This window comes from Lipotes vexillifer, unplaced genomic scaffold, assembly GCF_000442215.2.
Source record: "Lipotes vexillifer unplaced genomic scaffold, Lipotes_vexillifer_v1.1 scaffold217, whole genome shotgun sequence".
NCBI classification, from domain to species: domain Eukaryota; kingdom Metazoa; phylum Chordata; class Mammalia; order Artiodactyla; family Lipotidae; genus Lipotes; species Lipotes vexillifer.
In genome coordinates this window covers 699,836-724,033 of record NW_006788200.1, presented here as the reverse complement: position 1 = coordinate 724,033, position 24,198 = coordinate 699,836, and the positions used below count along the sequence as shown (strand labels likewise).

The 24,198-nt window shown below is 38.1% G+C and overlaps 1 protein-coding gene and 1 pseudogene across 2 annotated transcripts in view; both read right to left on the bottom strand.

The window, feature by feature from the left end:
* The window catches only part of RAD50 (RAD50 double strand break repair protein), a 102,074-nt gene that overhangs the window by 44,075 nt on the left and 33,801 nt on the right, over positions 1-24,198 (bottom strand). For both annotated transcript variants that reach the window (XM_007461334.1, XM_007461335.1), the window contains exons 6-16: positions 15,745-15,873; positions 15,347-15,512; positions 13,776-13,969; positions 13,148-13,354; positions 11,924-12,106; positions 11,140-11,297; positions 7,792-7,967; positions 7,062-7,299; positions 3,813-4,002; positions 3,248-3,374; positions 2,637-2,830 (exon numbers count right to left, since the gene is read on the bottom strand). In XM_007461334.1, the coding sequence (XP_007461396.1) occupies positions 2,637-2,830; positions 3,248-3,374; positions 3,813-4,002; positions 7,062-7,299; positions 7,792-7,967; positions 11,140-11,297; positions 11,924-12,106; positions 13,148-13,354; positions 13,776-13,969; positions 15,347-15,512; positions 15,745-15,873 (1,962 nt within the window). The remainder of the gene's footprint in view (positions 1-2,636; positions 2,831-3,247; positions 3,375-3,812; positions 4,003-7,061; positions 7,300-7,791; positions 7,968-11,139; positions 11,298-11,923; positions 12,107-13,147; positions 13,355-13,775; positions 13,970-15,346; positions 15,513-15,744; positions 15,874-24,198) is intronic.
* LOC103087574 (60S ribosomal protein L21 pseudogene) overlaps positions 23,517-24,198 on the bottom strand; it is a 714-nt pseudogene continuing 32 nt past the window's right edge.

Genomic DNA, 24,198 nt, shown 5'->3' with positions numbered 1-24,198 from the left:
GCTGGGCCCGTGAGCCATGGCCGCTGAGCCTGCGCGTCCGGAGCCTGTGCTCCACAACGGGAGAGGCCACAACAGTGAGAGGTCTAGTCCACTTTTCCATGGTTGTGTAGGAACTACAATGTTCTTTCCTAGCAAAACAAGAAGTGCAAGGTCTGCATTTCCACCAACTCGATGCAAAGCCCCAAGAGCTTCCTGCAAAGTAAAGCCGGCACGGAGGATCCAATCAATGTCTGCAGCAGGAAAAATTAATGGTGCAAGAAAGGAGGGACTTGATGATGGATGGCTGGTAGGTGGTTCAAATTCTAGAAGTGGCCCTGCAGCTTCAGAACAGACATTTTCTCTGGTCTCAGGCCTGTGTGCCCTGACCCAGATCTTTAACCAATATGAAACTGGATGACAAGGACTCAGTTTGCTCAGAAGTCTGATTGAGTGCATCCTCCTTACCTGCTAAAAGTCTGGGTGAAATTTCTACACCAAAGGTGCAATGTAGTTGATTAGAAGTTTCAGCTGAGGCTAGAGTGACAGAACTGCTCTCATTTATTGACTCCTTAGACTTGGGGACACCTTCCTTATCAGTACTAACAGGCCATCGCCTAGACCCCTGAAGTTAATATTTTCTACATCTTCTACTCTAGTGTCAGCTGAAGTGTCTGTTAATTCTTCCGTCTTCACTGATACAGATATGGCCTGATGAAAGGAGACTTGTTCACTCTGGGTAGCTGTAAGATCCTCATTTTGGGTCCATCTTTCAGAAGGGTCCTTAATACCTGTTTGGCCCTCAGTTACTGTCTTTGATTGACAGAAAACTTCTTCAGATGTGTTTTCTGAAGCTGGTTTACTACTAATGACGAAAAGTTCATAAAGTTCCTTCAAGACTGCTGTTACAGATGAGCAAGATTCCTCTGCTGACTCTACAGAGGGCTGACAACTGCCACAGAGACTTAAGAGAAGGGGCAATTCCCATATTTCTTACTTGTTCCAGACATTTCAACATTACTTTCTGGAAGCTGTAAATCCTGAGTGGAAATGGAATTTTAAAGGAAGGGTTACATTTTGATGTTTCTACTTCCATCAAGTGATTATCCAAGGTGAGATAAGATGCACCGATGTTCCTGACATTGATTGGTATTCTGACTGCCTGCTGAATTAATAAGCACAGCAACTAGGGACTGTTCAACTATATCTACTTCCATAAGTGTTTCTGAATTTGAGCAGCCAAAGCATCCTGAAGGTAGAATATTTTTCTCTGTACCCAAAAGGTCCACAGTCTGCTGTAGCCTGTCTCAATCGTAAAGGAACTTTTGATCTTAAGCTTAGTTTGCTGAGGCTAAGTAGATATTTTATGGTAATTAAGCATACTAGTACATTGACGTTGGTGTGCCCACACTTATTTTGGAAGGAAAGGGGTTTTCAAATAACAAACTATTTTACTAATCAGAAGTCCACATCATTTGGCCTTATAACGTCTCTACAGAATAAGTATACGATAACCACTGTTCAAAACCATGATCCTCAAGCACTTTAAGATCCTGAAATACCTAATGAATCCATAAAGGTAGAAACAATTATTTAGTTTTTTTGTTTTTTGTTTTTTCCTCACCATTGTGGCCTCTCCCGTTGCAGAGGGCAGGCTCCGGACGCGCAGGCTCAGCAGCCATGCACGGGTCTAGCTGCTCTGTGGCATGTGGGATCCTCCTGGACCGGGGCACGAACCCGTGTCCCCTGCATCAGCAGGTGGACTCTCAACCACTGCGCCACCAGGGAAGACCCTAGTATTATTTCAGTGTAGGAATATTTTATATTAGGAAGTGGTTTGGTGTGGTGGGAAGTCAAATGTCTTACACATCAGAAGACCTATCAGAAAACTAACCCTGCCTCCTACTAACTGTATGAATTTGGGCAAGTCATGGGATATCTGTAAGTCTCAATTTCTTTTCCTATAAAAAGGAGATTTAGTCACATTTATCAAAATGATACACTGAATACAAAATAAGACACTAAACGGTTTAATGTCAAAGTGCTTTATAAGCAATGAAAAATACAAATGTAAGGTAGTACATTTTATACCATACTCTAAGCCTCTGTTATTTTGTAATCCAAAACTACTTAAGAAACATTTACAGTAATTAGTAACAGATTCTAATCAGATTCTAACCAGATTTAATTGGTCAGGTCTTAGATTTGATAAATCTAGATGAGGGATGCCAAATGGGTTCCATTCCATGTGTAAACTCAGTGCCTCCTCAGTGTAGTGGGAAGTATTCCGAGACTACATCTGGAATTAAAAAGTGCTATGCCTGAGAGGCAGTGTCTGTCAGGGATATAGGATATAGGATCTGTAGGTAAGACAAACGTCCCATTTGTATTCCTACTTGTGTAGGAATCCTTATATGGAGTTAGCCAGCCACCACCAGACCACCTCCGGTAACAGGAAGTTCACTACTTAACCAGGCAGCTAGTTCTTCCTTATTATGGTCAATAAATCTTCTTCTAGAAATTTTTACCTATTAGTAGAAGTTCTATATACCATTTTCACTTGATCCTCACAATAACCATAGTTCTGGCCATTGCCCCAATAAAGAGAATTTCACATATTTGAACTGATTTTTAAAACTAATATGTATGAATGTTTTTACCTTTATTTCTCTGTATAAGGACTGAACTTCAGTGGTTAATTCCACAGTCTGCTCCTCCAGTTGCTGACGACGTTGTAAATTAGTGGATATCTGAAGTTTCTCTGATTTAAGTTCATTTGTTGTACTTTTTAGGTGCTGAATTTGTTCCTGCTGGTCTTGTATAAGCTTACGATTCAATTCAATCTTACTGGAAACTGCATGAAAACATATTGATACAGTGATTAATGTAAGGGTATAGAAAATACTATAAGCAGCCTCATTCCAGTTTTATAGGTCTCTGTGGCATTCCCAAAGGCTGAGTTTCTGTGGGTCCCACCTACTGCAATAAAAATGCCACAAGAACCTGTCCAGCTCTCAAACCTGCTTGCTGTCCCCTCCTGAATAGGGCAGATATGACTGAGAAAGAGTACAGCTCATTTGTTACTCATCATTCAAAATCTGTTCTGCAAAGAAAGGAAACAGAGGAGAAGTGATGCCTTTGAGAAAAGAAACTGCATATACCATGGACTGGAAGAAAGGCTGTTCTTTGTCCACATAATAGTTATAAAATTTATGATAAAAAGCATATGTTGGGAATGTTGAAGTCTTTATAAGGAAACAGTCTCTATTACCTGTATCTAATTTGTGTTGTTTTTCTTGTTTTTCCTGGTTTACTTGTTGAACAGTTCTATCCAAATCTAGTCCTTGGAGTTTAGCTGCTTGTTGTGCAATTTTTCTTTCAACATCCTTAAGTTCCATCTTAAGAATAAATCAAAGTTATTTCCTTTAAGAAACTTATGCCATTATCATTATTCAAAATCTTTAAGAATTAACTGCTTTTAATTACTTTTTAAAATCTAATTTGTAACTGCTCTCAGATATAATTTCAACAAATTTTCAAGGATAAAAATAAAATTAATTTTTATGATGAAATTAAATGTAAACAAAAGGAAGCAGACTAAAAATGAAAAATAAACAAGACTACTTCTTAATTCTCAGAACTTATGGATAATAAAATCTAAACTCAGGAATATAAATAAGCTAAGCAGTCACTCCCTGAGACTACCTGAAATTCAGGATAGGGAACTCTAAACACAATCTGTACCAGAATACTAGCTACTACCTTTAACACTCACATTTCATACTCAAACCACCATGAAACAAGTTTTATTCTGCCTTAAACTGCAGTAAACTTACCTGGAACCTCTCCATAATTGTAACATCTGTCAGACACACTTTAGCACTTTCTTCCTCAGGTATAATTGTACCCAAAAGTGTTTCCTGTTCTTCTATGTCATTCTTTAGGTGCTGTATGTCTCTGTTCACATTCTGTAGTTTGTTTCTTAATTCTGGTATTTCCTTCTCCTTCAAATCAATTATGCTTTGCCTTCACAGAACATACACAAGTAAAAATAAACAATCTCATGTTTTCTCATAATGAGATTGAGGTTATGTATTTTTGGCAAGAATACCACAGACGTGATGTTGTATCCTTCTTAGGGCAACACATCAGTGGGTACATGATGTCAGTATGTTATTCTTAGTTAAGAAGGTGTCAGCCAGATTTACCCATTGTAAAGTTACTATTTTTCTCTAGTAATCAATAAGTATCATAGGAGAAATACACTGAAGAAAATGTAAATATCCTGTTTCTCCTCAAACCTCTGTCCACTGATTTTATAAATAGTACCTATTGACAGATCTTGATACCAGCAATTTTTACCATATTGTTTGCCAAACTGAAAGATACTTTACAAATTACCCGACCATACTCATCATAAGTGTCAAGACCATGAAAGACAAAGAAAGACTGTCAAAGACAAAGAAGAACTATGGTAGACTACAAGAGCCTAAGGAGAAATAACAAGTATATGCAATGTGGGAATCCTGAGTTGGACCCTGAAATAGACAAAGGATATTAAATAGAAAGACTGCTGAAATTCAAATATGGTTTGTAGTTTAATTAATAGAATTATACCAAAGTTAATTTCTTGACTTTGATAACCATATTATGGTTACATAAACTGTGAACATCAGGAGAAGCTGGGTGAAGGGTATATGTGAATTCTCTGTACAATTTTTGTTAATTTTCTGTAAGTCTAAAATTATTTCAAAATAAAAAAGTTTAAAAACTGATGGAAGGACAGAAGGAAGGAAGGAAAGAAAATAGGAAAGAAGGAAACCACTCAGTCAAATGCTACATGGGTTTATGGTACAAAAGCTGTTAAACCCACTTTACTGCTGCTACTCTAGCTAATGAATTACCATCCCTATGGCAGGTGCTGGCCCCACACCTATTTTTGTTGATACCTCTGAAACAATAAAACTTGTATGTAATCTTTAAAAAAAAAAGCTATTAAGCTTATTTCAGAAAAATCCCAAATTCTTAAAATTGAATTAGTATAATAAATTAAATTGGTTTCTAATGGGAGCCTTATAATAAACTAGAAACTCAAGGATTAGCTCTTAGATATCGTTATTACTTAATGATTTTTTAAAGTCCATACTATGACCAAGAAATGCCAACCTGAATTGATCTGAGTGACAGAGACCTGTAATTTTTTATACCAGAGCAATGAAACAATTCCCTGAATAAATATGAACATATTCAGATTATGAATAATTCATGCTCACATTACTTCCCAGTGTTATAGACCAGAAGTTGGTCTTAAGTTATGTACCCAGTACCTAGAAAGTGACAAAGCTATGATAGCCTAGTGACAGTCAAGCATTCACTTGACTGGGACATTTTTGCAGAGAACTATAAGCATCCATTCAATTTTAACCCCATTTTTACATTTTCACACACACACACAAAAAACCCTTATTGATGTGGTCCAGGTTTTGGTGCCTTCTTTTCTGATGATTACCTAAGACGCTAAAATAAGTACTCTAAGAAACAGTAAAGATGTTTCCTGAGAGAATGGTTACTGAGCTCTAGCAGGGTTTTCTCTTTTGTTTTTTAAACTTTTCAGAAACTCAATTTTGTGACATCATTCTTTTTCCAAGGGAATTTTATGTAAAAGGGACCAACACAGATACAGTACTGAAAAAAACCTGTGGGAAAAATATTGAGTTTTTATTTAAATGAGGTGTTATAAAAAATGAACCCAAGTCAGTACTAAGAAACATGATAAACAGGTACATTTTCAGCTGAAATTTCATTCATGATGGTATGGGACATGCTGGAAGGGACATGCTATCACTTACGTTGTATTTTATTGGTTACACAGACCAATCCTGGAACATGAGAGAAGACTAATAAAAGAGTGTGAATACTAGGAGGCAGGGATCATTGGGGACCATCTTAGAGGCTGGCTACCACAAAGCACATCTTCTTGCATCTTCCCTTCCTTCTCTTCCTTAAACTCCTTTTCAGTTTTCCAGGACAACATACCCTCCGGGTTTTTTTGTTTCAAGAGTTTGTCTCACTTTCATCCAATGTATTAACATTAGATTAATTTTCCTAAAACACATGTTTCATTAAATCTCTTAGGATGGCTCCCCATCACCTAATAGAGCTATAACTAGGCCTGAACATAATTGTAGCTCTATCTTCCCTACTTATGTGAATCAATCACTACAAATAAGTTCTCAAACTCCAGATAATGTTTCTACTGCAGCACAGGTCTTACTCTCCTACTCTTTACACACACCCTCTCCCCTTTCCTCCTCTTAAATAAGTCAAACCACCTTCCCTATGCTTTACATCCCTCCTCCTACCCTGTTCTCAAAATCCTATTCTCATTCTGTAGTCCACTGGCTTCTCTCTTCCTAATTAATACATTTGTTTGAACCAATTAAGTACTTTATTAAGCCCAGCTTTCTATGTCTAATTCTGAGAGCTTTTCTCCTTACATAGACCATCAGCTCCATGAAGGTCATGTCTTATTGGTCTCTGTGACCATCTTTGTGCTCTGGGAGACACCAAGGCAATCATCACATACTTTCTGACTTGATTTTATTTATAAATAGAAAATCATCTGAACTTCTTATACAAGCAAGGGAAAAATAAACAATAGAAATCATCTATGATTCATTCTTTCTGGAACTGAGAAACACATAAAAGTATAGTTTAAAATTTGTCTCTTGAGGGGAGCTTTCTGGTACTTTAATTCTTTGCTGGGTTTAGAAAGTGACACATAGTTATAAAATCTATCAAAATTTCTGCCCTCAAGCCAAGTCTCAGGAATGAAACAAACATACACAAATTAAAGATTATATCTACCCTGTGACTAGTTTAAGAAACAAGCTTATCTTGAAACAAAATATTTCTTTCTTATCACATAAATAACATGAGATGAGCATACTGGCTTAGAATCCTGACTTTAACCTTTATTCATTCAACTCTCGCTTACTGAATACCTACCATATGTTAGACAGTGGAGTAAGTACCTCTTACAGTGCTGCTGTACAGGTACAGTAATAGTAAATCCCTATTCTCACCTCATGGGCACTAGTCCCAGCATTTCATCACGCCGCTTTTCTTTTTTCTTTAGCTCTGATTCTGTTGACTTGAGCTTATCTGGAGCAAGCCTCAGCTTAGACTGCAAATCACTGATGACTTCTTGTAATTCAGCTTCTGTCTGAAAAACTCTCTGACAGACAGGGCAACACGACTGGTCTTCATCCGTTAGCTGAGTAATGAATTGGGAGTAAACTGCTGTAGCTCCAGCCAACATGGCTTTTTAAAAAAAAAAAAAAAAAAAAACTCCCAGTGAAAAGAATACAAAATACAGTTTTATCAACATGGTTATATCCTTTTCTGTAAATACATGATTATTCTTCTTGCTTTATAAACACACAATTAAAGAAATCAAAATTCTGATATTTAAATCTTCCCAAGGGCACAATACATTCAGATTTGTAGAAATTATTTCCTGGTAACACACAAGTATAAAACTTTTAAAGCTTGTTATGTGCGAGCAACTATAATCTCATTTACTCCTCCCTAACACCCTACACGTGGTAGGCAATTATTAATGAATCTGAAGTACAGCAAGGTTTCGATAACTTGCCCAAAGTCACACAGCAAGTAGGTTGTAGAACCAGAACTGAAATTTAAGCCAACGAGCTCCAGAACCAAGTTTAAAAATCTCCCATCCTTAAGAGTTACCTGTGAACGAAAATTCAAAAACATCAAAATGCCTTTTCTAATATAAAGTAGGTAACCTACCTCGTTGTTTTGAGGATTTTTCAATTTCTTCTTTAAGCCTGTTTAAGTCACTTTCAAAATCCTGGCTACCACAAACATCAAACAGTTTGTCTTCATAGCTGGACAACTTCTCTTCCTTCCTTTTTAGCTCATTATTTATATGATTTTTATTTTGCTCAGCTGAAGCCAGTTCCTTGCTAAAATAAGAACAAATATGGATTACAATTTTAAAACATGAGAAATGAAAAGTGTAAGAAGGTAGATCCAAGACAAACTCTGCCAGAAAACATTACAAAGGTCTGCTGTGACCAAGCACTTTTTTTTTAGAAGTCATGGCAACAGTCCACTACTGCCTGAATCTACCCCTAGCACATGGCCTCACCCTGGTCATATGCCTGCTCCCAGAAAAATGTGTACAGACAAAACTCTGCTTGGTTTTGCAGGGGTTCATGGTCTTAGATCTTGGGTTAAGAGCCTCAGCAAGGAAAATATGCTTGCCAGATCTAGAGGGAAGAGAAAAAAAGGAGAACATTCTCCTAACTCTGTGTGGACCCTTTCACAACTATACTTCCGTTCCCTCCTGTAAAAACTTTTCCTTTGTTCCCTCCTTGTTGCTGTCATCTACTTACAACCTGATCATTCACTGCCTCTCATTCATCAAAGACTTTGCTCACTGGTACAATTTATTTCCACTCCAACTCTTAAATATAATCCTAGCCAGCCTCCATGCCCACACACATCAGGGGTTTTCAATTTACAGGTTTAGATGCATTAGGCAAGTCATATAATCAATTCAATGCATTGTATTTGGCATATTTTGAAAAATTAAGTATAATATGTAGAATATATTGGAGTAGATTGTGTGTGGTTAGGATAGGTACTATTTTAAGAAATTTGTTTCAGATAAATGTGTGTGAGTGCACATGTGCCTCATCTTGATACTTCCCATTGTGAGTCACAGTAAAAATTTGGAAAAAAAATAACATGTAGATGATGCTCTCACCATGCTAGCCATTGAGCATTGCTCATTAAGATCACTATCTCAGCAGCACCAAACACGGTTGTACCCCTCCTTGAAAGACTATTTTCTCAAGGCAACCCAGACATCACTCCTGTCTTGTTCTCACCCTGGCTCCTGGGGCACTGACTTCGCTTGCTTTGCTTGCCAACAGTTTAAATGTTGGTGTTTTCCAGGAGTCTAACTACAATTTTTTTCTCTTCTCTTTGAATAACTCCTTCAAGTTGACATGACCTACTGACTCCAATTATCGCTTATAAAGCAACAACTTCCAGTCTTCTGAACTTCAAACTCCAGTATTCTATTCCCTAACAGACATTTCCACAAGAAACACAAATTTAACATGGTCAAATCCACTATCTTCCTCAAAAATATGTGTGGAATTTTTGACCCTCTTATCCAAGTAACACTCAAGGTGATATTTGAAAAAATGGATCACTTTTTTAAACTATGGGAAAAACATAAAATTTAACATCTTAACCATTTTTAACTGTACAGCACAGTAGTGTTAACTATATGCACATTGTTGTGCAACAGATCTCTAAAACTTTTTCATCTTGCAAAACTAAAACTCTATACCCACTGAAAAACTGCCCCCCAACCCCCTGGCTACTCTGAACCTCCATTCTACATACTTTCTAAGAGTTCAACATCTTTGGATACTTCACATAAGTAGAACCAAGCAGTACTCGTCTTTTTGTGCCTAGCTTACTTCACTTTAATATCCTCAAGCATAATATCCTCAAGGTTCATCAAGTCATAGCATATGAGAGGATTTCCTTCTTTTTCAAAGATAAATAATATTCCATTATTCATACACCAGTTTTTCTTTATCCATTCATCCATCATTTAGGTTGCTTCCACCTCTTGGCTATTGTGAATAATGCTGCAGTGAACATGGATTAGCAAATATCTCTTTGCGATCATGTTTTCAATTCGTTTGAATATATACTCAGAAGTGGAATTCCTGGATCATCTAGTTATTCTTTTCCTAATTTTTTGAAGAACCTCCACAGGTTTTCTACAGTAACTGCACCATTTTACACTCCCACTAATAGCGCAGAGGGTTCCAATTTCTCAAGCGAGGGCTTTCTCTAGTTGTGGCAAGCGGGGGCCACTCTTCATCGCGGTGCATGGGCCTCTCACTATCGTGGCCTCTCTTGTTGCGGAGCGCAGGCTCAGTAATTGTGGCTCACGGGCCCAGTTGCTCCGTGGCATGTGGGATCTTCCCGGACCGGGGCACGAACCCGTGTCTCCTGCATCGGCAGGCGGACTCTCAACCACTGCGCCACCAGGGAAGCCCTATTTTGGTTTTTTTTTCAACTTTTTATTTTATCTTTTAATTGAAGTATAGTTGATTTACAATGTTGTGTCAGTTTCAGATATAAAGCAAAGTGATTCAGTTATTCTTTTTCAGATTCTTTTCCATTATAGTTTATTGTAACACACTACTATATTTTCTGTTTTTTTTTGATAATGGTCATCCTCAGTGGTGTGAAGTGATATCACTGTGGTTTTGATTTGCATTTCCTTGAATGACTAGCATCATCTTGAGCATCTTTTCATATGCTTGTTGACCATCTGTATATATTCTTTGGAGAAATGTCTATTCAAGTCCTCTGCCCATTTATTTTTTAAAATATTTATTTATTTGGTTGTGCTGGGTCTTAGTTGCAGTAGGCGGACTCCCTAGCTGTGGCATGTGAACTCTTAGTTGTGGGATCTAGTTCTCTGAGCAGGGATCGAACCCAGACCCCCTGTGTTGGGAGCTCGGAGTCCCAACCACTGCACCACCAGGGAAGTCCCTCTGCCCACTTTTTTAATCCGGGTATTTGTTTTTTTATTATGAGTTGTATGAGTTCTTTACATATTCTGGATACTGACCCTTTATCAGATATATAATTTGCAAATGTTTTCTCCCATTCTGTTGATTGCCTTTTCCCTGTTGATCGTTCCCTTTGCTGTGCAGCAGTGTTTAAGTATGATATAGTCCCACTTGTCTATTTTTGCTTCTGCTGCCTGTGCTTTTGGTGTCATATCCAAGAAATCACTGCCAATTTCAATACAATGAAACTTTTCCTCTATGTTATCTTCTAGGAGTTTTATAGTTTCAGGTCTCACTTTTTATAAAGGAATATTTTAATCCTCTCACTTAGTTCTGCAAACTTTCAAGGAACAAGGAGCTTAACTCACTATCTGTTACCATTTTACTTAATTTGTAAAATATGGGAAAATCAAAGTTAATTAATAAGACATACCACTTCGTGACAATAAATGATTTCAAAACAATTAAAAGTGCAAGCATGAAATAAGAGACTTCTACTACATCTTCAAATGTTGTAACTACTTACTTCAATTTGGCAAGTCTGTCCCTGGTCTGATTAATTTCTTTTGATTTACTATGAAGCCAGTCTTCAAGTTGTTTTTTGCTGGGAAAATATCCTAACAATGAAGTTAATTCATCACTGTGCCTAGATTTTATTTTTCTGATTTGTTCATCTTTGTCAGCCTATAGGAAAACAAAAATTGTTTAAAAATAAAGCTCAAAAAAAAAAATAAAGCTAGGTATCTCCACATTATATAAAGAAAAAAAATAAATTTTAGATTGATTACAGTTCTAGGCTTAAAAAATAAAACTACAAAAATGCAAGAAGAAAATATAAAATTTCTTCTTTTTTTTTTTTAAATTTTGGCCATGCCACACGGCTTGAGGAATATCTCAGCGCCCCGACCAGAGACTGAACCTGGGCCATGGCAGTGAAAGCACCAAATCCTAACCACTAGGCTACCAAGGAACTCCTGAAAATTTCTTAAACTCTTAACGTGAGGATGGACTTTCTAAGCCATTAGAGAAAAGAATAACAAGTCTGATGATATAAAAATTAAAACTTCTGTATGGTATATGGTAAAAATTAATAGCGATGTACACGTGTGTGTTTACACTTCTGTATTATTATTTTTTTGTAATTAGAAAACAGTTTTTAAACTTGAAAGACTATTTTATATTAAGTTCACTTAACCCCTAAAGTAAAAAGCCAATATCAACTAAATACTTCACAGTGTAACAATTATGAATGTAAGATAAGCTATTTTAAATACCAGAAAGTATAATTAGAACAAAAAGAAAGGTCATACTTTGTCTTTGGTCAGCATCTCCATCTGGGTACGTGTTGCTGTATGATGATTTAACTGCTCCATCTCCTGGTCCAGTTTACGCAGGGTCCTGTCTAGATCTGCTTTCTCATTTTGAAGGCTTATTACTTCTGTTTTTAGAGTTTCTACATTGCTGTTTTTCTCAGCTTTGCTTAGCTCACGTTCCTTAATAATTCAAATAAATGAACATGTTTATATGTGTTGTGTTAAAATAATGACAAAGTGTATTAGAAATCAGCTACTCCTCAGGATGGTCAAAATATTACTGTTTGATTTTATCCAACAACAGAAAAAGCAGAAGGAATAAAATTTTTAAGAAAGATCTTATAAAGTTACCTTACTACGTTATAACAATAGAGACTTAGTAAATAAATCTGGAAGAGTCAAACAGGAGGGAAAAGTGAAAATTAGTGCAAAATTAAGAAAAATATGCTTAAGTATACAGTTTAGTGACTCTTCAATCAATAACTAAGCATTTATCAAATACCCATGTAACTCACTACATTGCCTGGCATATAGAAACTAAAAATCGTGTGATATGGTCCCTGAACAGTATCTCCCCATCACAACAGGACAATATCGTGCTAAACTGACAAAAATGTATGCTAGATGTTAAGTTTGGGAGTAAATAGAAACGTTTAAATTATCAAGATGGGACCTGAAAGTGGCATTTGCCAAGCTTTAGGATGCTTATTTTGGTAATGGAGGTGTGAAGGAAGGGAAGAGATTAGAAACAAAGAAGAAATTTTGGAAATTCATGAAAGGAAGAGGTGGGCTAAGAAAGTTTTTACCACAGAAGAAGTGATAATCATATAAAATCTGTAGTGTGTGGAACCTAGAGGGAAAATACTTTTTTTTTAAACTTAGGTAAGTGGTTCTCAACCAAGGCACTCATAAGAATCACCCAGTTCTGTTTTGAACACATTTCTATGCCCCACTCTTAGAGATTTTTATTTGGAAGGTTTAAGGTCTAAGCATAAGTTTTTTTTTTTTTAAGTTTCCTTAGATGATTCTAATTTTCAATCCACCAGGTTCCAGGAGCAGAGTTGGGTCATTAAGATATTCAGATAAATTCATTTTACGTGAGATTGATAGACAAGGTTGACATTTTTATTAAAATGCCATAATCTCAGGATTAGCAAAAGATAAAACACTTCTAAATATCTTATACCTTAAAATTATTACATTGCTCAAATAGTATCTTACAGCTTTTGTGAGCTCCTGGTCCAGTTCAAGAATCCTGTCTGAAGATCCTTCCAACTGCTGTAATTCATACTTCACATTTTTCAGCTCATTCTGCTTCTTAGTTAGGATTTCTGATTTTAGCTCTATTATTCTTCCCAGTCCAGTTTTCTTATCCCTTATCTCATCTATCTGTTTTTGTTTCAGAGTCTCTTTTTCTGCAAAGTCATTCTAAATACATAATGAGAAGCATGAGCATTAACAATTTTTTCACTAAAAACTTCATTAAGAAAAAGTTTCTTTGATGCAAAAGTAACACATGCACTCTGAGGAAAATATAGAAAAGCATAAAAAAATACAATGATCATAACTCAGAGATAATCATTATTAACTTCGAGCAAACTTTTTCTTTACAATTAGCTTTAAAAAGAAATTTTACTTAAAATCAAATAAAAAACATAGGTCTATATATTCTTTGTACTTTTATACTTATAAACTTTAAAAAATTTGCTTCCATAAAGGTCTTATTCTACCTCATAGCAAATTTTATCCTAACACTAATCCAAAAATATGACAAAATAAGGTCAATCCAAAAATTAAAACAATTCAACTAGACAATCTGATACAAACAAAAGAAAATAACAGTATTTACCATCAGTTGCCTGGCGGTTTCTGCTTCCTTTTCTTGCCTCTCTCTCACAAGTTTGTGAAAATTTTTTATCTGTCTCTCACTGAATGGTCCATGCTCAAAGCCATCCAATTCTAGTTGTGTTGCCAAAGACTGAATTAATGAATCTCTAGCTCGCATATGTTCTTGATGACGATCTGCTTGTAGCTGCAGACGACCTTTAAAAAACAATCACAGTAATTCTTTTATCAGATATTTAAAAAAATAAAAGAGCAAGATCTCTTACATCCTTTGCTCAGTTTCCCCAAATGGTAACTATTGTATTGAGATGTAGTAAGAAATACATATTTGGTTTTTGTCCTTGGCTCCTGGTACAGAGCTCCAAAAACGCTTAGAATTTCTCAGTGATAGGGGTGAGAGGAGTATCTTTTGTTATTCACTATAAGTCCCTTTCAACTGTACCTGAGTTTATTCTAATGAGGTGACTCCTGGAGAATCAGCTCTGTGATTAGCGAGTAGGAAGTTTCAGTACCCACCCCTCCCATTTCTGGGAAGGGGCTGAAGTCTGAGTTCAATCACCAATGGCCAATGACTTAATTAATCACGTCTACATGATTACTTCCATAAAAACCCTAAGCAATGGCATTCAAAGAGCTTCCAGGTTGGTGAATACTACATGGAGGTGCTGAGTAAGTCACGCACGTGGAGAAGGCATGAAAGCTCAGTGTCCCTCCCCCATACCTTACCCTATGCATCTCTTCCATCTGGGTTTTCCTGAGCTATATCCTTAATAAACTGGTAATAGTAAGTGCTTCCCTGAGTTCTAGGAGCTGTTACAGAAAATTACTGAACCTGAGAAAAGGGTTGTGGGAACCCCTGATTTATAGCCAGTGGTCAGAAGTACAGGTGCCAGACAACCTGGGACTTGGGATTGGCAGCTGGAGTGGAGTGGGAGACAGTCTCATGGGACTGAGCCCTTAATCTGTGGGGTCTATGCTAACTCCGGACAGGGAGTGTCAGAACTGAATTAAATTACAGGACACTTAGTTGGTGTTCACTGAGAACTGGAGAATTGCTTGGTGTGGAAAAACCCACACACCTGACGTCAGAACTGTTGCTGAGTAGAAAAACAGTGTTTTCTTTTAGTAATTTGCAAAATTATAGTATATCACAACCAGGATACTGACACTGATACAATCCATCAATCTTATTCTTATTTCCCCAGTTTTACTCATATCTGTGTGTGTATTAAGTTCTACATAATTTTATCAACTGTGTTGGTTCTTATATCCACCATGACAGCCAAGATACTGAACAGTTCCAATACTGTAAGAACCCCTCTTGTTTTTTTTAAAACCATAACCACATTAACCTTCCTCCTGCTTTTCCTCCTACTGGGTAACCCTGGCCATCACTAATCTGTTCTACATTTCTAAAACTCTGGCATTTCAAAATGTCATATAAAGTGGAAACATACTATATATAATCTTTTGAGACTTTTTTCACTCAGCATAATTCCCTGGAGATTTGTCATTCATGCAGAAAATGTGTAATATTATAATAGGGAAAAAGACCAAGTAAACACTGTCTCTTACCCTGTTCAACAAGTAGTTCTGATTTTTCTTCATTGAGAAGCCTAGATTCTTTATTTAATTTTTCCAGTTCACGCTGACATTCTACCAGTCTCCTTTCTTTCTCCCTAACTGTTCTCTGGTGATTGTGATATAAATCATTTAGCTGCTCATCAGACCCTTGAAAAACCTGTGTAAAACCAAAATAAAGAGCTTTAATGTATAACAAGGTATCAGTCTGAGGTACAAAATATGAACCAAAGCTTATTCAATATCCTTCTTTTCAACATAAACATGGAAGTAACACAAACATCAAGATTTGTATGTCTGTTTCAAAATATGACTGCCAAAATGGAATCAAATGAGGTTCATTACAATAATCTCAAAATTCTGAAGTAAAACAAAATTCTTCCGCCACAAACCTTTTCCATTTTCTGTTCCAGTTCACTATTATCTTTTTCCATTTGCTTCTTTCGGCTATCCAAAGCTTTAATTTCATTGTCGAGTCTCATTATTTTAGAGAGATTTTGCTCAATTTCTTTTAGACGATTCTGAAAATAAACAAACACCCTACATAAACAGAATTCACTATAGTTTACACTGCAAATAACTGAAGATAAATAACATGTCCCAGGACCAGGCACTTAGTAAAAGTGATCTCATTTAATGGTAACACTGCTATAAAGGGAACACTGAGAAACTGAGGATCAGAGCCATTAAGTAACTTGTCCAACTCCTTACAGATAGTAAAGAAAAGCAGGAATTTAACTCCGTTCTAACTCCAAAGCCCATCCCCTGCCCTCAACAGCTCCCACAAAAGTCATTCATTCATTGGGTACTTGGAGCCACATTATGTAAAGTACCACATTTTAAGAACTTAATCCTTGGAACTTCCCTGGTGGTACAGTGGTTAAGAATCCACCTGCCAATGCAGGGGACATGGGTTCGAGTCCTGGTCCAGAAAGATCCCACATGTCATGGAGCAACTAAGCCCATGTGCCACAACTACTGAGCCCATGCTCTAGAGCCCGTGAGTCACAACTGCTGAGCCCACGTGCCTGGAGCCTGTGCTCCCCAACAGGAGAGGCCACCACAATGAGAAGTGCACGCACTGCAACACAGAGTAGCCCCCGCTCTCCGTAACTAGAGAAAGCCTATGAGCAGCAAAGAAGACCCAACACAGCCAAAAATAAAAATAATTTTTAAAAAACAGAACTTAATCCTTAAAAGCCTAACTATTTGATTTATTTAAAAAGAAATTAGAACTACTGAGTGGACTGGAAACTCATGGTGCATCACAAGTGAAATGTGACAAATGATCTCAGTGGGCTGCTTCCAGGGACAGCTGGCTGCCTCATCTCCTAGGAATATGAGTGACCTGGCTCAGAGTCTTCCCTCCTTGGATACTCTTCTGGTGTTTGCCTCTACAATTCCAAGGCTGACCAACTCCTCTTCTAAGACATTTTTAGAACGTAATTTTTAAACTAACACATTATTACAGATATCAATTATAAGCTTTCATAGCTGCACCAAAATGCATCCTCAACTTCAATGTCATTTGATAAATTATACTAATACCATATCTTATGATTTGTATATTAATAGGTAACACATTATCACCACAGAAACTTTACTTTGTTCACCAATGCTTCCTCAGCACATGTAACAAGTGTTCAGTATGTTAGCTGACAGATTTGAAAAAAATTTTTTTACCAATAATAACAGTCATAGCTATCATTGATCAAATGCCTGCTATACTGCAGACATTGTACTAGGTGCTGCCATACATTCCCTCTAATCATTATGACACTACAGGCAAACCTCAGAGATATACTGGGTTCAGTTCCAGACCACTGCAATAAAGTGATTATTGCAAAAAAGCAAGTCACACAATTTTTTGGCTTCACAGTGCATATAAAAGTTGTTTACACTATACTGTAGAAGTGTGCAATAGTATTATGTCTTTAAAAAAATGTTCATATTTTGATCTCTTCCCATGCATCATGAATGTTCTTAATGGCATCTAGAATGGTGAATCCTTTCCAGGAAGTTTTCAATTTACCCAGATCTATCACTGGGATTACTATCTATGGCAGCTATAGCCTGATGAAATGTATTTCTTAAAAAGATTTATAAGTCAAAATGACTTCTTGATCCATGGGCTGCAGAATGGATGCTGTGTTAGCAGACATGAAAACATGAATCTCATTGTACATCTCCATGAGCACTCTTGGGTGACCAGATGCATGGCCGATGAGCAGTAATATTTTGGGGGAAAAAAATCCTTTTTTTTTCCTGAGCAGCAGATCTCAACAGTGGGTCTAAAATATTCAATAAACCATGTTGTAAACAGAGATGCTGCCATCCAGGTTGCTCCATTTATAGAGCACAGGCACCGTAGATTTAGCATAATTCTTAAGGGCCCTGAAGATTTTTGGAATGGTCAATGAGCACTGGCTTCCACTTAAAAGTCACATGCCGCATTAGTCCCTAACAACAGTCAGCCTGTCCTTTGAAGCTTTGAAGCCAGGCATTGACTTCTCCTCTCTAGCTATGGAAGTCCTAGATGGCATCTTCTTCCAGTATAAGGCTGTTTTACCTATGTTGAAACTCTATTGTACAGTGAAGCCACCTTCATTAATGATTTAAGCTAGATCTTTATAACTTGCTGTAGCTTCATCAGCACTTGCTGCTTCACTTGCACTTTGAAGTTTTGGAGATGGCTTCTTTCCTTAAACCTCGAGAACCTCAGCTACTTTCAAATATTTCTTCTGCAGCTTCCTTACCTCTCTCAGCCTTCACAGAATTGAAGAGAGTTAGGACCTTGCTCTGGATTAGGCTTTTACTTAAGGGAATGTTGTGGCTGGTTTGATCTTCTACCCAGACCACTAAAACCTCCTCCATATCAGCAATAAGGCTGTTTCAACTTTCTTACCATTCATGAGTTCACTGCAGTAGCACTTTTAATGTCCTTCAAGAACTTTTCCTTAGCGTTCACAACCTGGCTAACCATTTGGCACAAAAGGCCCAGCTTTCAGTCTCTCTTCACTTTTTTTTGTGTGTGTGTGATACGCGGGCCCCTCACTGCTGTGGCCTCTCCCGTTGCGGAGCACAGGCTCCGGACGCGCAGGCTCAGCGGCCATGGCTCACGGGCCCAGCCGCTCTGCGGCACGTGGGATCTTCCCGGACTGGGGCATGAACCCGTGTCCCCTGCATCAGCAGGCGGACTCTCAACCGCTGCGCCACCAGGGAAGCCCCTCTCTTCACTTTTGATATGACTTCCTCACTGAGCTCAATCATTTCTAGCTTTTAGTTTAAAGTGAGAGACGTGTGACTCTTCCTTTCACTTGAACATTTAGAGGCCATTATAAGGTTATTAACTGGTCTAATTTCAATATTGTTGTACATCAAGGAGTAGGAAGGCCTGAGGAAAGGGAGAAAGATGGGGGAATGGCTGTTTGGTAGAGCAGTCAGAACACATACAACTTTTATCTATTAAATTTGCCATCTTATATGTATGTGGTTTGTGGCACCCCAAAACAATTACAATAGTAACACCGAAGATCACTGATTGCAGAACAGCATAATATAATCATGAAAAAGGTTGAAATATTGCAAGAATTACCAAAATGTGACACAGAGACACAAAGTGAGCAAATGGTGTTGGTGGTATAGTGGTGAGCATAGCTGCCTTCCAAAGTGAGCAAATGCTATTGGGAAAATGGCACCAACACACTTGTTTGATTAACACAGGGTTGCCACAAACCTCCAATTTGTTATTAAAAAAAAAAGAAAGAAAGAAAAAGAAAAAAAATGTAGTATATACAAAGCACAGTAAAGCAAAGTATGGGAGATGAGACTGGGAGACTCTGGGAGCTGGAATGGTATAACAATTAAGACTACAGGCTCTGGGAGCTGGAATGATTGGACATCTCTATGTAAAGAAGTAAACCTCCATAGAGCTGATTCACTTTGCTGCACAGCAGAAACAAACACAACATTGTAAAGCAACTATACTCTAATAAAAATTAACTAAAAAAAAAAAAAGGAAGTAAATCTCAACCTTACCTCATACCATATTCAAAGTTAACCTGAAACAGAACATATACTTAAATATAACAACTCAGACTAGAAAACTTCAAGAAGAAAATCTTTGTGACCTTGGGTCAGGCAAAGATTTCCTAGATAGGAAACAAAAAGCAAAAACTATAAGAGAAAATTTTGATATACTGGACTTCATCAAAATTAAAAACTCCTGCCCTTTGAAAGCAGTTAAGAAGAAAAAAAAAATCTGCAAAACACATACCCAATTAGGGCTTATATCCAGAATAATTAAAGAACTCTCACAGCTTCAATAGTAAGACCAAAAACAAAAACAAAAAATACACACACACAAAACCTGTTGAAAACAGGCAAAAGATATGCATAGACACTTTACCAAAAACGATATTCAAATGGCAAATAAGCACATAAAAAGATGCTCAACGTTGATTAACATTAGGAAAATGCAAATTAAAACCATAATGAAAAAAAAAAGCTGCTCAGAGATTCTATCACACATCTATTTTAATGGCTAAAATAAAAAGCTGATAATACTAAGTGCTGACAAGGACCAAGCGCAACTGCACTCTGGTACATTGTTGTGGGACTACCAAATGTGCCACTCTGAAAAACAGTTTGGCAGCTCTTAAGGTAAAACATACACTTAACACACAACCTAGCAATCCCACTCCTAGGGAGTTACCCAAGAGAGATGAAAACATATATCCAAACAAAGACCTGTACACAGAAGTTTATGGCAGTTTTATTTGTAATAGCTAAAAGCTGATAACAACCTGAAGTCCATCAACAAAGGAATGGATGAACAAACTGGAATATATCCTTACAATGGAATACCCTCAGCAATAAAAAGGAATGAACTACTCGTACATGCAACCACATAGATAAATTTAAAAGCATTATGCTAAGAAGTCAGACACAAAAGGCTATATAATGTATGATTCCACTGACGTGGCATTCGTTGGAAAAGGCAAAATTATACTGACAGAAAACAAGTCAGGGATTACCAAGGGCTGGAAATGGAGGTAGGGGACCGACTACAAATAGACTTGAGAGAACTATTTGGGGTGGAAATGTTCTGTATCTTGACTGTACTGATAGTAATGCTACTGTATGCATTTGCCCAAACTCATCAAATCATATACTTTCAAAAGGGTGGATTTTACTAAATGCAAATTATATTTCAATAAATCTGACTAAAGAAAAAAAAAGTATCAGTTTAGGAATCAGAGAAGCCTGGAATCAAATCCTGGCTTTACCCCTTACTTCCAACATGAATACCTGTGCCTCACTTTTCTCATCTATGAAACTTCACGGGGTTACTGTGGGGCTCACATAATACATTTTAAAGCACTTTGATCAGCAACTGGGCATACAGTAGGCCCTCAATGAACAGGACCATTCACATCACTTGTGAAAAAATTCTGTGTTCACAAAATATCTTTGAGCAATCTAACAAAGAGAACTGGATTCATTCTTAAGAGCAATGAATATTAACACCTCTGTTATGGTACCCTACTTCTCAGAAACTACTCGGTTTCTACCAATGTTTTCACTGTATTGTGGCAGCATTAACATTATCTTGGAGGTTCCCTGATGGCGCAGCGATTAAGAATCCACCTGCCAATGCAGGGGACACGGGTTCAATCCCTGGTCCGGGAAGATCCCACATGCCACGGAGCAACTAAGCCCATGCACCACAACTACTGAGCCTGCGCTCTAGAGCCCGCAAGCCACAACTACTGAGCCCACGTGCCACAACTACTGAAGCCCGCGCACCTAGAGCCCATGCTCCGCAATAAGAGAAGTCACCGCAATGAGAAGCCCACATGCCACAACAAAGAGTAGCCCCTGCTCGCTGCAACTAGAGAAAGCCTGTGCACAGCAACGAAGACCCAAAGCAGCCAAAAATAAATAAATAAAATAAATTTAAAAAAAAAAATCTTGGCTTAGATCTTTTGTGATATCTCTAGCTGCTTCATTCCTTAAATACAGCCAGTAACTAGATGCTGGGGATTCCTTCTTTGACATCTGTGTTTTGGCTCGAACCCCAGAGCACAAAACACAGGCTCTATCCCCAGAGCACACAACCTAGTAAAAGAAGCTAAAACAAATAGAAAGACAACAAAAAATATAGCAGCAGTGTTCAAAGCTTAGGTGTGTGAAATAAGACAAAAGAATCAGGCACTTGGGCTATAAGGTGCACAAGGATCATGAAATTATGTGTGGAAGAATAAATAAGAGGGCCAGAGGGTGCTTTTGAACTTGAAAACAAATTTCTCAAGCCATTTCCATTGAGGGCAAGAAAGGAAAACAGGCCTAAGTGGGCCAAGGTCAGGATAGGATGTGGTGGTATGGGAATAAAGTAGTTTATGAGAGAGTTCGTGAAAATGTAGGAAATCTGTAAAAATGGGAAAGCATGAATTATAGTGCGGTACCGAAATGGAGCTGTCTTCTGGATGGCTGCTGGGAAGATGATCTGATTCACACTTTATGCTGAGTTCTATGAAGGGAAGAATCCTTTTAACTCAGAGCTAAAAAAAAAAAAGGACTTTGGAAATCATCCACTTAATAAATATTTACTGAACCACCTGCTAAGTGTCAGGCACCAGGCTAGGCTCTAAAGATACAGAGAGTAAGATTAAACGCTTGGACTAGCCAAAATTAAATACAAATAAAGAAATAAACAAACACCTTAACGTTTGCTACAGCCTTGTTTAGAATCCTCGCACTGCTCAATAAATACCAGGTATTATCACTTATCTCTACCCTGACATTATTTCCTATACAAATGCTCCATTTCAACTATGAGGATTTCCTTGATACTGTTCAAAGACAGCCTGCATTTTGCTGTCACCGTATCTGTAATTACCAATCTACTTAAGGTCAACAAAATGGTACCCCAAATTCAGTCCTATGAAATCCTCTCTGGCCACCTCAGACTTTCTCTTCTTTCCTCCTCAAAGCTCTCACAGCTCTTGCCTTTTTCTGCCTTATATGTGCTTGTCATCTTTCCAACAAGGCTGCTCCTGAAGAAAATGTGTTCCAATATCTTGGTAACTACCACAGTACCTACACAGTTATTAGAACAACTACCTCTAAAATATAACATACTTTTTCTCCCTCTTATGTCTATTGAACTAAATTCTAAACCCATCAGGCTCTTCATAATCTGACTGCAGATCCTAGCTCCCACTCCTTTTACCTTGACTTACTTAACCCAGACTCTTCCTCACAGTCCTGTTTTAATAAGCTTGTATTTGTGAATATGTACATATATACATGTGCATGTTTGTATACACACATATAGTGTATTTTTGCAAGAAAACCCACCTGATCATAAAATATATGTGGGAGGTTAGACATGAGGAGTAGGAAGAGCATCTCTTACTTTTCAACTAATATTCTTCCATAATTTTTTCATTGTGAGCACGTATTAGTTTTAAAAGAAAAAAATACAAAATAAAAACAAACATACAGGGACTTCCCTGGTGGCAGAGTGGATAAGACTCTGAGCTCCCAGTGCAGGGGGACTGGGTTCGATTCCTGGTCAGGGAACTAGATTCCACATGCACGCCGCAACTAAGAGTTCACATGCCACAACTAAGGAGTGCTGGAGCCGCAACTAAGGAGCCCACATGCTGCAACTAAGGAGCTGGCAAGCCACAATTAAGAAGCCCGCCCATGGGCTTCCCTGGTGGCGTAGTGGTTGAGAATCCACCTGCCGATGCAGGGGACATGGGTTCATGCCCCGGTCCAGGAAGATCCCACATGCCGTGGAGCAGCTGGGCCCGTGAACCATGGCCACTGAGTCTGCACGTCCGGAGCCTGTGCTCCGCAGCGGGAGAGGCCACAGCAGTGAGAGGCCTGCATATCGCAAAAAAAAAAAAGAAGCCCACCCACTGCAGCTAAGACCTGGCGCAACCAAATAAATAAATAAATAAAATTTTAAAAAAGATTACAAAAAACAAAACACAAAACAAACATATATAAAATAGCTTCTAGTCTGTCAATTTGATTTTTCCCCATCTTTATGGCCCAGATCAGCTTCTCCCTTGAAGGTTTTGTGATAGCTTTCCATTCCAGGCTATCACTTTTTTTTTTTTACAATCCAGGTCTTTTATTTTCTTTACACCTAACATGCCATGAATTCATAGGGAATGGGTTCCAACAGTTCAGGCTCTTTTCCATTGGTTCTCACAAAGTGTGCTTCTCTGAGTGGAGAAGGCTGGCACTTCAGCTAAACCTAAGTACCTTTCTGCTTGGCTTCCTTCTTTTTCGGATCATTTTCCTTCAGACTGTTTCAGGAAGCTATCTTGGCTCTTAGAGTGCTTAATATGCTGGACACGCACACTAATTCTCTTGGCAAGAATCTTGCCCTTCACTTGCTTACTTACAACAATGCCAACAGCATGCTGGGTAGCACTGTAGACTCTTCCAGTTTTGCCATGGTAACATTTGTGGGGCATTCCCTTTTTTTTGTGTGTGTGGTACGCGGACCTCTCACTGTTGTGGCCTCTCCCGTTGCGGAGCACAGGCTCCGGACGCGCAGGCTTAGCGGCCATGGCTCATAGGCCCAGCCGCTCTGCAGCATGTGGGATCTTCCCAGACCGGGTCATTAACCCATGTCCCCTGCATCGGCAGGCAGACTCTCAACCACTGCGCCACGAGGGAAGCCCGGGGCATTCCTTTTTGAACAGTGCCCATTCCCTCGATATCTACAATATCACTTTTGTAGATTTGCATGTATGTGGCCAAAGGAACACCTCCATGTTTCCTAAAAGGCCTAAAGAACATATAGCAGGTACCCCTCCTCT